The following is an 18301-nucleotide window of genomic DNA, read 5'->3' as shown; positions in this document are numbered from 1 at the left end:
TTCCCCTTTTATGGCTGTTAGTATTTGCCTTATGTATTGAGGTGCTCCTATGTTGGGTGCATAAATATTTACAATTGTTATATCTTCTTCTTGGATCGATCCCTTGATCATTATGTAGTGTCCTTCTTTGTCTCTTCTAATAGTCTTTATTTTAAAGTCTGTTTTGTCTGATAGGAGAATTGCTACTCCAGCTTTCTTTTGGTTTCCATTTGCATGGAATATCTTTTTCCGTCCCCTTAGTTTCAGTCTGTATGTGCCTCTAGGTCTGAAATGGGTCTCTTGTAGACAGCAAATATATGGGTCTTGTTTTTGTATCCATTCAGCCAATCTGTGTCTTTTGGTGGGAGCATTTAGTCCATTTACATTTAAGGTAATTATCGATGTGTATGTTCCCATTCCCATTTTCTAAATTGTTTTCGGTTCATTATTATAGGTCTTTTCCTTCTCTTGTGTTTCTTGCCTAGAGAAGTTCCTTTAGCATTTGTTGTAAAGCTGGTTTGATGGTGCTGAACTCTCTCAGCTTTTGCTTGTCTGTAAAGGTTTTAATTTCTCCATCAAATCTGAATGAGATGCTTGCTGGGTAGAGTAATCTTGGTTGCAGGTTTTTCTCCTTCATCACTTTCAGTATGTCCTGCCACTCCCTTCTGGCTTGCAGAGTTTCTGCTGAGAGATCAGCTGTTAATCTTATGGGGATTCCCTTGTGTGTTATTTGTTGTTTTTCCCTTGCTGCTTTTAATATGCTTTCTTTGTATTTAATTTTTGACAGTTTGATTAATATGTGTCTTGGCGTATTTCTCCTTGGATTTATCCTGTATGGGCCTCTCTGTGCTTCCTGGACTTGATTAACTATTTCCTTTCCCATATTAGGGAAGTTTTCAACTATAATCTCTTCAAATATTTTCTTAGTCCCTTTCTTTTTCTCTTTTTCTTCTGGAACCCCTATAATTCGAATGTTGGTGCGTTTAATGTTGTCCCAGAGGTCTCTGAGACTGTCCTCAGTTCTTTTCATTCTTTTCTCTTTATTCTGCTCTGCAGTAGTTATTTCCACTATTTTATCTTCCAGGTCACTTATCCGTTCTTCTACCTCAGTTATTCTGCTATTGATCCCTTGTAGAGTCTTTTTCATTTCATTTATTGTGTTGTTTATCATGGTTTGTTTCATCTTTAGTTCTTCTACGTCCTTGTTAAACGTTTCTTGCATTTTGTCCATTCTATTTCCAAGATTTTGGATCATCTTTACTATCATTATTCTGAATACTTTTTCAGGTAGACTGCCTATTTCCTTTTCATTTATTAGGTTTCGTGCATTTTTATCTTGCTCCTTCACCTGCTGTGTGTTTTTCTGTCTTCTCATTTTGCTTATCTTACTGTGTTTGGGGTCTCCTTTTTGCAGGCTGCAGGTTCGTAGTTCCCGTTGGTTTTGATGTCTGTCTCCAGTGGCTAACGTTGGTTCAGTGGGTTGTGTAGGCTTCCTGGTGGAGGGGACTAGTGCCTCTGTTCTGGTGGATGAGGCTGGATCTTGTCTCTCTAGTGGGCAGGTCCACGTCTGGTGGTGTGTTTTGGGGTGTCTGTGGCCTTATTATGATTTTAGGCAGCCTCTCTGCTAATGGGTGGGGTTGTGTTCCTGTCTTGCTAGTTGTTTGGCATAGGGTGTCCAGCACTCTAGCTTGCTGGACGTTGAGTGAAGCTGGGTGCTGGTGTTGAGATGGAGATCTCTGGGAGATTTTTGCTGTTTGATATTATGTGGAGCTGGGAGGTCTCTTGTGGACCAGTGTCCTGAAGTTGGCTCTCCCACCTCAGAGGCACAGCACTGACTCCTGGCTGCAGCACCAAGAGCCTTACATACAGACGGCTCAGAATAAAAGGGAGAAAAAGTAGAAAGAAAGAATTAGTAGAAGTAGGAAGGAAGGAAGGAAGAAAGAAAGAAAGAAAGAAGGAAAGCAAGGAAGGAAGGAAGGAATGAAGGAAGGAAGAAAGAAAGAAGAAAAGGAAAAGGAAAGGAGGGAGGGAGGAAGGAAGGAAGGAGGGAAGGAAGGAAAAAAGAGAGAAAGAAAGAAGCTACAGTAAAATAAAATAAAATAGAATAAAGTTATTAAATTAAAAAATAAGTATTTAGAAAAAAAGGGACGTATAGAACCTTAGGACAAATGGTGGAAGCAAAGCTCTGCAGACAAAATCTTACACAGAAGCGTACACATACACCCTAACAAAAAAAGGTAAAGGGGAAAAAAATCATAGATCTTTCTCTCGAGGTCCACCTCCTCAATCTGGGATGATTCGTTGTCTATTCATGTATTCCACAGATTCAGGGAACATCAAGTTGATCGTGGAGCTTTAATCCGCTGCTTCTGAGGCTGCTAGGAGAGCTTTCCCTTTCTCTTCTTTGTTCTCACAGCTCACAGGGGCTCAGCTTTGGATTTGGCCCCGCCTCTGCATGTAGGTCGCCGGAGGGCGTCTGTTTTTTGCTCAGACAGGACAGGGTTAAAGGAGCCGCTGATTCGGGGACTCTGGCGCACTCAGGCCGGTGGGGGCGGGGGAGGGAGGGGCATGGCTTGCGGGGCGGGCTTGCGGCGGCAGAGGACGGCATGACGTTGCACCAGCTTGAGGGCCGCCGTGCGTTCTCCCGGGGAAGTTGTCCCTGGATCCCGGGAACCTGGCAGTGGCGGGCTGCATAGGCTCCCCGGAAGAGGGGTGTAGGTAGTGACCTGTGCTCGCACACAGGCCCCTTGGTGGCGGCAGCAGCAGCCTTAGCGTCTCCCGCCCGTCTCTGGGGTCCGTGCTTTTAGCCGCGGCTTCCTCCTGTCTCTGAGGTTCGCGCTTTTAGCCACGGCTGGCGCCCGTCTCTGGAGCTCCTTTAAGCAGGGATCTTAATCCGCTCTCCTCGCGCACCAGGAAACAAAGAGGGAAAAAAGAGTCTCTTGCCTCTTCGGCAGGTCCAGAGTTTTTCCAGGACTCCCTTCCGGCTAGCCATGGCGCACTAACTCCGTGCAGGCTGTGTTCACGCCGCCAACCCCAGTCCTCTCCCGGTGCTCTGACCGAAGCCCGAGCCTCAGCTCCCAGCCCCGCCTGCCCCAGCGGGTGAGCCGACAAGCCTCTCGGACTGGTGAGTGCCGGTCGGCCCTGAGCCTCTGTGCGGGAATCTCCCCGCTTTGCCCTCCGCACCCCTGTTGCTGTGCTCTCCCCCGCGGCTCCGGCGGCCGAAGCTTTCCCCCTCCGCCACCCGCAGTCTCCGCCTCTGAAGGGGCTTCCTAGTGCGTGGAAAGCTTTCCTCCTTCACAAGCTCCCTCCCATTGGTGCAGGTACCGTCCCTATCCTTTTGTCTCTGTTTTTTCTTTTTTGCCCTACGCAGGTACATGGGGGGTTTCTTGCGTTTTGGGCGGTCTGAGGTCTTCTGCCAGCGTTCAGTAGTTGTTCTGTAGGAGTTGTTCCATGTGTAGATGTATTTCTGGTGTACCTGTGGGGAGGAAGGTGATCTCCGTGTCTTACTCTTCCGCCATCTTCCCGGAAGCACCCATCTTTAATTTCTTTCATCAGTGTCTTATAGTTTTCTGCATACAGGTCCTTTGTCTCCTTAGGTAGGTTTATTCCTAAGTATTTTATTCTTTTTTGTTGTAGTGGTAAATGTTAGTGTTTCCTTAATTTCTCTTTCAGGTTTTTCATCATTAGTGTATAGGAATGCAAGAGATTTCTGTGCATTAATTTTGTATACTGCAACTTTACCAAATTCATTGATTAGCCCTAGTAGTTTTCTGGTAGCATCTTTAGGATTCTGTGTATAGTGTCATGTCATCTGCAAACTGTGACAGCTACTTCTTTTCCGGTTTGGATTCCTTTTATATCTTTTTGTTCTCTGATTGCTGTGGCTAAAACTTCCAAAATTATGTTGAATAATAGTGGTGAGAGTGGACAACCTTGTCTTGTTCCTGATCTTAGAGGAAATGGTTAGAGTTTTTCACCATTGAGAATGATGTTGGCTGTGGGTTTGTCATGTCTGGCCTTTATTATATTGAGGTAAGTTCCCTCTATGCCTACTTTCTGGAGGGTTTTTATCATAAATGGGCGTTGAATTTTGTCAAAAGCTTTCTCTGCATCTATTGAGATGATCATTTGGTTTTTATTCTTCAATTTGTTAATATGGTGTATCACATTGATTGATTTGCATATATTGAAGAATCCTTGCATACCTGGGATAAACCCCAGCTGATCATGGTATATGACCCTTTTAGTGTGCCATGGGATTCTGTTTGCTAGTATTTTGTTGAGGATTTTTACACCTATGTTCATCAGTGATATTGGCCTGTAGTTTTCTTTTTCTGTGACATCTTTGTGTGGTTTTAGTGTCAGGGTGATGGTGGCCTGCTAGAATGAGTTTGGGAGTGTTCTTCCCTCTGCTATATTTTGGAAGAGTTTGAGAAGGATAGGTGTTAGCTCTTCTCTAAATGTTTGATAGAATTCACCTGTGAAGCCATCTGGTCCTGGGCTTCTGTTTGTTGGAAGATTTTTAATCACTTTAAACTTAAGTGCTTGTGATTGGTCTGTTTATATTTTCTATTTCTTCGTGGTTCAGTCTTGGAAGATTGTGCTTTCTAAGAATTTGTCCATTTCTTCCAGGTTGTCCACTTTTTGGCATATAGTTGCTTGTAGTAATCTCTCATGATCCTTTGTATTTCTGCAGTGTCAGTTTTTACTTTTTTTTCATTTCTAATTCTATTGATTTGAGTCTTCTCCCTTTTTTTCTTGATGAGTCTGGCTAATGGTTTATCTTCTCAAAGAACCAGCTTTTAGTTTTATTGATCTTTGCTATTGTTTCCTTCATTTCTTTTTCATTTATTTCTGATCTGATCTTATGATTTTTCATTCTGCTAATTTTGGGTTTTTTGGTTCTAATAAAAAATATTATTAAATGAAATATTATAGAGTGTATTCTTCAGTTCAATATGAATCTGCAGGAAAGTATTGCTACATGTTATGATAGAACAAAACTTTATCAAATACCTTCCTTTCCCTGGGCATAAAAGTTCTTTCTTGTAATATAGCAGATTGTGTGTTTAGGAGGAGGAGTTGGCAATGGGTAATTCCAAAGAGAGGGAAATAAAAAATCAAATTGATTTGGTGTTATAAAATACTATTGACATTGAGTTTTGTATTAAATTTCTCTTCCTATATCTTTCCAGGAGGGTCATTTCTAAGAAGATTGCATTGTTTGGTCACGGGCAAACTGAAGTATTTAATTACCCTCTGGAATGATCCAATTAGGAGTTTTGACTGAGTCTCTTTTCTCAAGAAGCTGCTCTCTCAGATCTTGAACTGAATTCAATGATTTCCCTTGCTTGTGTAACACTAGCTATACCAGTGGCTCTTAAACTTGAGCATACATCAGAATCACCAGGAGAGCTTGTTAAACTGCAGACTCAGGGGCTCTACGGCAGGAGTAAGTGATTTAGTAGATGAGGGGGAGAGCCAGGTGACTTGAATATCTATCAGTTCTCAGGTGATGCTGATAGAGTAGCTTTGCAAACCGTTGGTTTATATACCGTGTTTGGCTTGTAGCATCTGCTTTCTCCTTTTCTTCAAACCGGGAGGTGCCTGCTTCTGAATCTAATGGTTTGGAATTTCTTTGTATTTTCATCTTCAGGACCAATGGAAAGCTAAGCAGGAGGTGTCGTCCTCAAAAAGTCATGGTTAAGTCCACTACGACTCTCAGTTTGGCTGACTTGTGCTCCGGTTCCAAAGGTAACTTTAAAATTCTTTATTTCTCTCAAGTGCACCAGATTTTTTCCTCGACAGTCTAAGTGATAGACTCCTAGTGTATCTCCTGCTTCTTTTCATAGATTTTATAAGTTTTAACCAGATGAATTTTCCACAACACTGCTTTGCCTATACCACTCTTTCTTGAGTGATTTAAGTGAAATAACATATATGAATGTTTAAGAATTTGAATGCCTCATTTAAATTGTCATTATGCTTAAAATCCTGCAGTTGCTTTCAATGCCTAGAAACATTCCCCAGCTATTGACCTATGAGCTAGGAAGGTGATAACATTTTCCAGAGTGAACCCACTCTTTTACCTCTTAGGTCTTGTTGTAGTTGTTGTTCAGATTGTCTCCTCGGCCCAAGGAATTTGGATTATTTACTTGTTCCTATTGGAACTAAGGTTTGGAAATGTGGGTTAAAAACAAACGTCTAAATACTGAATGTGAAATCTGTCTCCCTCTACTTTGCCTTTTACTTCATTCTCTCTTTCTATTCTCTTCTCTGGAGAGGCTGGGTTTTTTTCTCTTCCGGACACATTTCTAAATCATTGTTTAATTTGCCCAGGTTCTAATCTTTCTTTAAACTACTGCACAATCTTTTACGCTGGAGCCCCTGCGGAGTTTCTCCTAAGCTTCCCCACAACTCCAAAAACGTCTTCCTCCACAGCTGTGCCATGTTATTCTCATGCAGTCCTTCAGGACTTAGCGTCTTAAATGTTTCTTTATATTCTCTGTATCCAGTAGAGTGAAACTTTGTGTCCTTTACAGGTTAGAGCTTCTGTGACTGCTATTGTAGCTGATGTGTCTTTATAAATAATATTTGGTAGTGATTTTAAAAAATATTCTAAGTAAACAAAGCAACAGTGAGGTGGCATCCTATTGAAACACAAAATGAGAACCAAAATTTTGGGCTTTTGTGTGTAAAGTTCTCAGTTGGTGCTGTAGTAAGTTTGAAATGGAAGAAGGCTAAGAGAATAGCTTATGCTAATATTCTTTTTATTGTCTCAGGAGATTGGGTTAGTGTTGATGTGGTGTGACCACCCTGATATCTAGATATCAAGCTGGTGATAAGTGAAGCAGGCGTGATGTCTTACACAACCTTCCTCATGACTTTCTCAGGCTAATATTACAGGAGTTACAAGTTATGTACATTTCCTTTGAAATTTCCTATAATACAAGAAACAGTTTTACTTGGTATGTGCCTATGATTTCTCTTTCTTATTTTATCTCATCACTTCTGGTTGGGGAACTGCTAACTGTGGTGCTCCAAGGACAGTGGTGCTTCAAGGACAAAGGACGACCCTGCCTGAAAAAGTTTCAGCATTACACCCCCTACTGGACTCTTAATAGCCCTCCCCACCATGTTGCGATGGTTAAGAAATTCCTGAGCCCATCTGGGAGACGCCCACCTGGGCAACAGGGCCTGTCCCAAATTAGGAAAGGCATATGCCCTGTCCCACTCCCACCCTATAGAAGGAAGGTATATGTGCCTTGACCAGTCAGTAAACGAAAATTTCACCTAGGACCATTCTTTTGTTTTCTGCCTATAAAAACTGATCAATAGCACATGCTCGGTCTCTACTCTCCCAGACTACTAGGAAGTCGGCCTGCTTTTCTGGCAGCCACCCTTCCCTCTAATAAATTCTATCTTCTTTACATTCTGCCTTGTGTCTGGAAATTCTTTTCCAACCCACATGTGGACGACACTAACTATATTATTTTAATGGTTACGACTCATTTTTATTATTTGCATTTTTAAATATTCATATATTATTAGAACACTAAAAAAAACCTAATTTATATTTAGTTAAAATTTACTCTTGAGTTTAAATTAAGATCTTAATAAAAACTGCTTTTCTCAGTTTTGCATCTTTTTTTTCAACTTAGGGTTGATTCCTATTATTCATGTTTTCACTATAAAATTTCTCTGTTGCCTTTTTCTTTTGAATGGTAAGAATGAGCTGGTTGTATTAAGTGTGGATGATTATTTTTCTGCTTTTACCTCATTTAAATGTAATGAGAATCAAGAGGAGAAGTGAATGAGAGACAAGTTGGGCAGTGCTCTAATAGTGTAGATTGGGGGGCATCAATATTGACAGATGGTTTAACTAGTTAGACTGACTTGACTCGTCAAATTAGATGGTAAAGGAAGAAGCAAATTTCAGAAAGGGTTAGTGTCGTTTTTCTTGGTAGTCAAACCTAACTACGAGACCACAAAGTTCAATCACTATGAATGTAACACATTCAGGAATATGTGAACGATTGCATTTAGGGATTTCCTTTTTTTTGTCAAGGGGAGTAAGAAAATCAATTGTTAGCTTTCCCTTCCTCCCCTCTTGCCCTCTCCCGTGTTTAGTGTTATATGTGAAAAGGCTGCAATTTTGGCACTAATGTGTATGATCAGTCTCAATTACTGGTCTGAATCTTACTCTGTCCAAATCTTGAACATTCTGAAGGCATATGTGTCATTCTTAATCAAAGCTCTTAGTCCCAAAAGGGAATAAGATAATGATAAGAATAGTACTGCTAAATTTATCTCACAACCTAGCATTTTAGAATCTCTTCTTAAAGTCAGCCATAAGCAGAGACTATCTCAGCAGTAAGATATTCTATAATACTGCATTTCCTTACATATAAATAGAAATATGTAAAGGTTTTATGATTTCATTGTTTCAGATGTGTTTGAATATCTAAGTAGACTATTAGAAGTCAGTGTTACTTTTTTAATCGGTGTTTCCCTTGAACACAGCATATCCCGTTCACTATGGCTGTAACTTCTTGGTAAAAGTCGCTAGACACTGTGTAAAAGGAATACCAACAGATGGCCAGTGTTCATGGACTTAACTTTTAAGCAGCATCTTTTATGTAGTTCTGACATGTTCAGGCTCAGCTTACTAAATTCATTGATACCTGCAAGGTGGTATTTGTTCAAGTTCAAACAAGGTTCCAGTTAGCCTATTTCCCATAAATCCTTTCTAAATAATTCCCTACCCAAGCTATCCTGGTGTGCTTTTGACGTGGCTGCCATACTTTCCAGCCTGAAACAAAATTATAAGGAAGGAGAAAACCAGAGGGTTACAGGGTTATAAGACTACTTTTGTCTGTTTTATGAATGCTTATTTCTTTAGTAATAAGTAGAAGGATTTGGAAAATAACAATCTTGTTATTTTCAGATTCTAAAGCTCTATGATTCTTTGACCTCATATATTGTGAAAGATGTTATGCATATTAAACACTTAGTTTTGAAAACAAATTTATTCAAGCAAAGAAAATGATTGACTCATGAATATAAAAAGAGTGACCTGTGAAGACAAATGGCATTTTTTATTTTTCAGTGAGGCTTCAATTTTTTTTTTTTTTTTTTTTTGCGCTACGCGGGCCTCTCACTGTTGTGGCCTCTCCCGTTGCGGAGCACAGGCTCTGGACGCACAGGCTCAGCGGCCATGGCTCACGGGCCCAGCCACTCTGCGGCATGTGGGATCTTCCCGGACCGGGGCACGATCCCGTGTCCCCTGCATCGGCAGGCAGACTCTCAACCACTGCGCCACCAGGGAAGCCAAGGCTTCAATTTTTAATTTGAAAATTGAAGTAATTTTTTTTTTTTTTTTTTGCCGTACGTGGGCCTCTCACTGTTGCGGCCCCTCCCGTTGCGGAGCACAGGCTCCGGACGCGCAGACTCAGTGGCCATGGCTCACGGGCCCAGCCACCGCGCGGCACGTGGGATCCTCCCGGACCGGGACACAAACCCGTGCCCCCTGCATCGTCAGGTGGACTCTCAACCACTGCACCACCAGGGAAGCCCTGAAGTAATTTTTGATCTTATTAAATAAATTCATTTCAATGAACTGTAAAGTGAATGCGTCTAAATATATTGATTTATCCACATTTATATATTTTATACATTAATAACCTATAAGGATAAACACAATAAATATTCCAAAATACTTGTTTTTTTCCTAAAATGAGTTTTATTACAAGAATGAGAAGGTATTAATCTTAATATTATTATAGAAAATGTTTCCCAAGGGATAGCTCTAAACATGTATTTAAAAAAGAATAAATCGACTATTGACCTGGCATAAGGTTTGGCTTAGTAGCTTAATTGTGGGAATGTATTTTCCAGACTTTGAGATCTCTAAGATAGCCACATGAATCTGTATTCTTGCTTGGACTCATAGTTCTTTACCTCTACCTTTGTTCCTTTTCCCTCTGTATTAGTCTACTCAAGCTGTCATAAAATATCACAGCCTGGGCGGTGTGGAAAAAAAAAAACAACAGATACTTATTTGCTCACAGTTTCGGAGGCTAGAAGTCCAAGATGAAGTTCTGGCACCTTTGGTTTCTAGTGAAGGATCTCTCCCTGACTTGGAGAGGGCCAGCTTCCTTCTGTGTCCTCACATGGCCCTTCCTTGGTGTGTTTGCATGGGGATGGAGAGAAAGATCTCTGCTGTCTCTTCTCAAAAGGATATTAATCCTATTGGATCTGGGCCCCACCTTTATGACCTCATTTAACCTTAATTATTTCCTTAGAGGTACCATTTCTAAATACAGCCACATGAGGTTAGGGCTTCAATACATGAATACTGGGGAGATTCAAACCTTCAGTCTATAACATCCTTTTATTTCTCTTTCTCAGACAATAGGTCTTTCATTTGATGCTCTGTGACCATATAATTTCCCTTTGCAGCTTCATGTGGTGTGTTGCTTCCTTCCTTCTGGTTTTTCCACTGCTGAATCGTACCAGGCTGCAACTCACACTCTAAAGGTATAGGTGCTGCTTTACAGAGCACCTTCAATACCCTTAACATTTTTAGGAGCCTACTCTCACTTTCTCATAGAATCTCTTTTCTTTTTCCTACTCTCTACTTTCTTGTGGTTGGAGAGAAAGCTTCTCTCTGGGTATGGTAGAAAGAATGATGGGTACTTCCTCCTCTCCACAGTGTCTGGGTCTTAATCCCAAGAGCCTGTGAATATGTTGTTAGATGGCAATAGGGAATTAAATGACAGGTGAAATAAAGCTCGCTCACCAGTTGATTTTGAAAGTAGATTATCCTGAATATTTGTCTAGGCCTAATGTAATTACAAGATCCCTTTAGAATGCAGAAGAAAAAGTCAGAGTCAGAGATGTGAAGATGCTGTGATACTGGATCTGAAGATCGCTGAAGGGCTCACAGAAGTGTAGGTGACCTCCAGCAGCTGAAATAGGCAAGGAAATTGATTGTCTTTAATGCCTCTAGAAGGAATGCAGCCCCATCAAGACGTTAGTTCTAGCCCAGTGAAACCCATATCAGACTTTGAACCTCTAGATCTGCAAGATTATAAAGTGTTTTGGATTTTAAGTCAGTAAGTTTGTTGTAATTTTTTACAGAAGCAGTAGGAAATAAACACATTGGGGAACCCAGGAGGCCAATAGATATAGTTGCTAAATGATCAGGTCCCTGGTTTACTATCAATCTGGATGGGAGCAGCTTCTTAATCTCCAATTCCTAAACACAAAACTTCTTAGAAACATCTCTCTCGAGAACCATATCCCATCTTAGAAGGTAACCAGTGTTATTTTCAAGTCTTATTCCTGGTTGTTCACTATCCCTAGTGGCCAGCAGAATCTCCTTTCTGCTTCGCAGAAGCTCCTGGCTGTTTAGTCTAATACATACCATACGTGGAATTGTTGCTTTAGTTAAGAATTTCTCGTGTGTGGTCTGGATCATCCTCATGAGAATAACTTGGGGTGCTCTACCCAAGACTTGCTGAATCAGTATCTCTGGGGTTGGGGCTCTGGAGTCAATATGTTTAATGAACATTTCAAGTGATTTTAATATCCACTAACATTTGAGATAAATTTTTCTCACTTATAATGATATTTATGAGAATAGTTTTTACAAATGTCTTAGATGCTAAAAGATTGTTTCACAGTAAAATAATTCTACATGGATATATATACCTAGAAACAAAATATTTGCTTCTGACTTCTAAATGATTATAAACTAGTGACCACATGTTTCTGAGAAACTTTCCATCAAGCTTATATCTTTATACAGTATCTTACGCATTAAAGACCCAATGGCAGTTTTCCTTTTTGGCATTTTCAGGAAAGCCAACGGTTTTCACATTTGCCTTGAGGTTTACTTGCAAGTAAACCTTGTTTATTATCACGTCATTCCTATACTACTTCCTACTGCTCTTTTGGAGTATGGGCCTTGAAGTACAATGTGAGTCTCAATAGTTTTCAATATTTTTTATGATTAAAAATATCCAGTTTCTTAGTCCAGGGGGCCACAAGGTATGGTCCACTACCTACTTTTATAAATAAAATTTTATTGAAACACAGCCATACTCATTCATTTATGTATTGCCTTTGGCTGCTTTTTGCTATAACCATAGAATTAAAGAGTTGTGACAGGGACATTATGGCTCACAAAGCCTAAAATACTTACTAACTGACTTTTTTTAGAAAAGGTCTACCAAACCCTGCCTTAGCCTGTTAGTAATTCCTCTTTTTAAAATTTATTTCCTCTCTAATTTTTTTGCACTCAAATCTATGTTATGTTTTGTCTTCTGGGATACAAAGGATGGCTGTATTTTATATTTTGAAAGTTCTAGGATTGCAAGGTGGTTCAGCAAAATAAACTTTGAATTAGATAGAACAGAGAATCTTGAGCTCTGCCATTTACTGGCTGTGTGGCATTCAAATTCTCTGAACATCAGGTCTCTCATCTATGACTCATTAAATGAGTTCTTGCATATAAAATGTTTAGCACGTTCCCTTTGCATGTGGTCTACCTTTGTGACCTTGTTAAATTATCATTTTTAAAGTAGAGCCCTGGGGTCTTGGAGGGTGAGCCTTGGTTTAACAGAAGATCACAAGGGAATTGAGATAGAGAAGTTTATTACTTCCTGGAGAAGGTACATGGCATGCCTTAAGAGGCCACATGGGGAGGTGAAGGCAGGATGCAGGCAGAGAGATGGCAGGACCTGGGGCACATGCCTTTAATAAAGTCCATAGCTGGAGTGCTTTGGGCTAAGTCCAGATTAATCAATTCAAAGCAAAAGGAGTAGGGGCTTGATATGCTTCTTGAGTGTCTTATCTAAGGAGCACACCAAGGGAAGGTTTTGGGAGGCAGGGAAACTGTTTATCACAAGGGCCATTAGAGGATTCTTATAATGAACTTTCATTTACTTGTGACTCTGCAGGCTGTTATCTAGGGCATGTGCTCCAGGGAGGGGCTAGTGTCCATTCAAATCCTCTGTAGGCTACTTGGTCACTTACAGTGGAGCCAAGGAAGCAGTATTATAGAGTAGCTTAGCTACACCCTCAACATTTACTTTTATTATTTTTAATGATTTATTGTGTCCAAGTAAAAATGAGGTATATAATAAAGCCTATTTTAAAATGATAGTTTTCTTTATATTTACCTTGGGATTCATGTATATGTTACATACTCTCTGCATTATAGATATATCAATAGCTTCGGTTCTGATTCAGTTCTACTAGATGCTGCAAACTTATACAAATTAGTGACTCTTCTGAGCCTCATTTTTCTTATTTATAGGATAGAGATCTTCTAGAATGATCATAACAGGGTTTTATGTTGTTTCTTTTGTATGAGAAATTGATAGTGCTTTAGCACAGTACTGAGTAATTAGTAGTTAATATGTGATCAATAATTATTGATTATTCTAACCATTATAAGGATTTTTTATCAAGCAAATATTTATTGAAGATTTATTATTGGTGAGACGGAACTATTGGCCAGAAAATATCTTGGGGATATCAAAATGAACAAGATGTACTTTTTTTTTTTTTTTTTTAAGAATATATCTGTCCTGTCCTGCCCTTAGGTTCATCAGAACGATTTTTTTTTTTTGAAGATGTTGGGGGTAGGAGTTTATTAATTAATTAATTAATTTTTGCTGTGTTGGGTCTTCGTTTCTGCGCGAGGGCTTTCTCTAGTTGTGGCAAGCGGGGACCACTCTTCATCACGGTGCGTGGGCCTCTCACTATCGTGGCCTCTCTTGTTGCGGAGCACAGGCTCCAGACGCGCAGGCTCAGTAGTTGTGGCTCACAGGCCCAGTTGCTCCGCGGCATGTGGGATCCTCCCAGACCAGGGCTCGAACCCGTGTGCCCTGCATTAGCAGGCAGATTCTCAACCACTGCGCCACCAGGGAAGCCCCCAAGATATACTTTTTAGCTTCAATGAGCTCACAATCTAGTAAGGCAAGTGTGTGTGTGTGTGTGTGTGTGTGTGTGTGTGTGTGTGTGTGTGTATAAAATTAGTTGCCATATGTTGTGACAAGTGTTATACATAATTAAGGCACCTAAGAATCACAGTCGTCACCCAATGAATGGAAGAGTTAACTCTGTTTTGGAGATGGTTAAGGGAGGTTTCCAGAGGACATGAACTTAACTCCAAATCTTGAAGTGTAAGTAAAAGTTTAACATAGTTGGATATTTAGGAAAAGAACAGTTTCAGTTGGGGCAATAGTATGTGCAAAGCATAGAAATAGAACAACATACTGAAGTCAAGGAAATGCAAGGCTGTTAAATTGACTGAGGTGTAAGTGACATTGGGGAGAGTTGGGATGTGAGGCTGGAGATGTGAGCTGAGGCCAGCTCATGGAAAATCTCTTAAAATAACACAAAAGAGTTTAGATTTGATACTGTAGGTGATGAGGTATATTGAAAGGTTTTAAATTTTTTATTGAATTTTACATTAAGGTGTTTTGAGCAGGAGTTTCAGAATCATGTTAGAATTTTTCACGATAATTATAAATGCCACAACAGCTACAGTTATGTTCTTGGCATTCTGCATGCTCAATCTGAAACTTTACAATGTGTCTTCTAAATAAGCATTATTTCCCTATTTGAAACCGAGGCTCCAATAAGTCAAAGGTCCATAGTAACAATAAGTAAGTGAAAGAGTAAGAAGACATAATCGGAATGTTTATTTTCAACTTCCTATTTTCATCACTACACATCGTACTCTTTCTAAGAATACTCTGCAGTTTGTAGGATAGGAAAGAGATGAGATAGGGGATGAATCGGGACAAGGAGAACTGTTAAGAATGTATTCAGTGTCACAAGAGGGAACAAGGGCATCTCCTCACTTCCCATTTCCCCTTTTTTTACTGTCTTCTACTTCCTTCCTGGCACAGTCAGTACCGCAGCCAAAGACATGGAGCAAGGAGGGAGGACTGTGGAGCTAGATGAAGAATCAGTTCAGAGTTGAGGAGCTCCATGGAGGCATGAGATAGCAGGCCTGGAAAAAGAGGACATGGGACCACATGGGGCTGCTGCAGGGGCAGCAACGGGAGGAGATGGTTTATGTGTTGGAAGATGGGCTACATCAGACAAATAAGTAAATTGAGCAAATGAATAAATATACTGAGTCAAGTTTCTCAATCCTCGAGGAGATATAATACAATCATGCATATGGGGAAGACTTGGAAGAACTCTTGGTTGTTAGATGATAGTATGGGGCGTCAGGTAAACTCCTAGTATGTACATGTATTACATATGTGATATTATATAGTTGTAATTATATAGATGCCATACAAATGTTTCCTCGTTCTGAGGGGGCTTAGAAACAATGATGTCTCAGGAGCAATGAGTGTCCCAAGTGGCCAGTATTTGCTTTCTAAGTATCATCCTCCCTTAAAGGAGAAATGGCTGATGATAGGTTGGGGCAGAGAAGGTCCAAGATGTGCCTTAAACATGTTATTCAAAGAAAGTTAAGTCCTCAAAAATAAAATGTCTCAAAGTGATAAAATAACCAGTTTGAAGGCACTCTCAATAGATGAATAGAAGGGGACTTGAGTATCAAAACAATGATAGTCATTAATTATTTTAATAAAATAAAATCTATTAATGTATGCTAATATATATTAATTAAGCAAGCAAGTAGGTAAATGGCAGAGCAATGGAAAGCTATTCCTCAGAGTTCCAGTAAGTGTTGGAAGTAGAGAATCACCATTTGACAGCCATCAGATGAGGTTGATTCAGTTGGAAATTGTCCATGGATGCTAAGGCTGGTAGGTAGAATTTGAGAAACAGGGTATTAGTGTAATCTTGGAATACCTAATCCGTTACAATACTAATACTAATCCATTACAATCAGGAAAATTGTGAATTTAAGGTGGAGAAAGCTGTTAGACACCACTAAGACCAGGTCATCAGCATTTATATCATTTGGGACAGGTTGACATTGTGTGCTTCCTGATGTTATATACCACAAAGAGCACAGCATCATTTCTGTAGTTTCCCTCCCAATGCATGGTCTGAGTCTGGTCATGAAGACTCTGTAGATGGGCCCAGGCTAAAAACCATCTACAAGCCGTAAGACCTGTTCTCTTCAAAACTGTAAGAGTATGAAAGACTGAGAAAGACTCAAGAATTATTCGAGATTGAAGGAGTCTATAATACACAATACCTAAGTATAAGCATATTTCTAGGATCTTAGACTAGCAAGAAAAGGGACATTGTGAGGTGTTCTATCTATTTCTGGGGAAAAGTGTTCCCCGTAACTTAGTGATATAAAGCAAATGCCATTGTATTATATCTCATGATTTTTTTTAGGTCAGGGGTTTGGCCAGGTTTACCTGAACAATTCTTCTGTGCGATGTGGTATTTAACGTTGGCAGGTGGGCAGAAATGGAGGGCCCACTACAGCCTCAATCATATTTCTAAAGACTTGGCAGGGGAAGACTGGGCTCAGCTGGGGATTTCAGAGGGACAGCTTACCTGTGGCAGCTCCAGCATAGTAGTCTCAGGAAATCAGACTTCTTTATATGGCAGCTCTAGACACCGCACACAGTACTGATGAGCAATCATTAACGTCAACTGATTCAAGGGTAGAGGAATTAGACAACACATCTTGATGGGAGAAATAGCAAAGTCATTGCAGTCATCTTTGGTCTACCACAGTGGTACAGTAAGCAAATTTGGAATGGGGTCTGAAAAGGTGGCAGTGTTACCAGTGCTGAATAACTGATTAGGAGGGTTATATGGTATTTCATATAGATGTGTGTTCTAGTTCTAAAGAAATACACACTGGAGTGTTTGAAGTATTTAAGGATAATGTGGTATTACATCTGCAGCTTACTCTCAAAAGTTTCTGGAAAGGACTTAGACATATTTGTGTGTATTTATGTACATGTATATATACATATTGTCTATGTGTATATACATATATGTATATAGAGGGTGGCACAATGGGGCAAATGTGGTATAATATTAACAATTGGATATTCTGGTTGAAGGCGATATGGGAATTCTGGCTGCTTTTCTGTATGTTTGAAATTATTTCAAAATATAAAATTTAAAGAGAAAGGAAAATTTAAATTTAAGGAAAAAAATGATTAGAGTCTCAAGTAAGGTAGCTGCAATGGACATGAAGAGAAGAGGATGAATTGATGATAAACAAGACTTTAATAGACAACTGGATGTTAGATTGAGAAAGATGGGTTGCTTGGAACACTGTCATAAGCACAGAAGTTCCATTGGCTGCTCATTTACAGAGAGAAGCAAACTAGCAGAGCTTGCCAATAACACTTTGCACTGACATTTTGCTTTGTCCTTTAATGATCACCCTGGAAAACAAACAATCCGCCAAGTTTAATTTTAAAAAGCATTGAGACTGTTTAAACAGAGTCAGATTTACTTAAATGTATAATGGATTCCTTCATTCGTAATAAAATCTGTGGCTCTTTCTTATCTGATGGAAAAATTCTTCTACGTAAGCATATTCCAAATGGATGAATAGACTAAGTATGAGTAATGTGGCTTAGTTTGTGCATAGTACACACTTCCACAAGAGAAGAAATTCTTTCATAATAAAAGTATATCTTAAAATATATTTTAGGGTTAAAACAATCTTATTTATTGTATGAAATGCGGTGTAGAGTGAGTGTGTGGTGGATTCCATATGAATTACTCAAAGGTCAGAAAGAAAAGGTATAAAGCAATGAGATTTAGAACAAGGAATCTGAGGACAGTGTTATAAAGAAGTTTATGTGAATAAATAAAACCTTTCTTAAGGTATGACATGTGGAATGAATGTTACCTCACAGTATTTTGAAGCCTTAAAATAAATATCCCAATCGTTTTCAGTATCTCTGCTCAGGGTGTAAAGTTGACAACCATCTCCATGGGGGGTGCTGACATTTTGCTGGAACGTTATGAAAAGAGAGCTCCTGCTGTGGATAGGAAACAGTATTTCATCAAAACTAAGAAATCAGAAGTCAAATATACTGTAAAGGGAAGTTCTTATCAGCTTTATTAAATGTAGCCATTTTTTTTCTCTGAATTCTTTGACAGCAGGTATGTAATTTTATTTCACAGGTTAAAAAATAGGTGGAATTGTGGCAGGAATTATTTAGATTAGTTTTCATGAGTTAGGATGGTTGTAGAAAACAACAAAAAAGGGCAGATTTTTTCTAAATTTGAATTATGATATGAATCATCTCAGGTGCTTCATAAAGCACTTAACCTATATCCAACAGCAACAGTAAATCTAGCTAGTGATATAGCATGCTTCTCCAGTGTGTGTGCC

At 39.6% G+C, this 18301-nt stretch overlaps 1 protein-coding gene across 3 annotated transcripts in view; it reads left to right on the top strand.

Annotated features, from left to right (window-relative positions):
• TMTC2 (transmembrane O-mannosyltransferase targeting cadherins 2) overlaps positions 1-18301 on the top strand; it is an 859721-nt gene that overhangs the window by 645910 nt on the left and 195510 nt on the right. For all 3 annotated transcript variants that reach the window (XR_013830420.1, XR_013830421.1, XM_079936321.1), the window contains exon 15: positions 5636-5733. Coding sequence is in view for 1 of the 3 variants with exons in the window: in XM_079936321.1 (XP_079792447.1) it covers positions 5636-5686 (51 nt within the window). In the remaining 2 variants the exon portion in view is untranslated. The remainder of the gene's footprint in view (positions 1-5635; positions 5734-18301) is intronic.

This window comes from Stenella coeruleoalba (assembly GCF_951394435.1).
Source record: "Stenella coeruleoalba genome assembly, chromosome: 11".
Classification (NCBI taxonomy): domain Eukaryota; kingdom Metazoa; phylum Chordata; class Mammalia; order Artiodactyla; family Delphinidae; genus Stenella; species Stenella coeruleoalba.
This window is presented reverse-complemented; position numbering and strand designations above follow the sequence as displayed.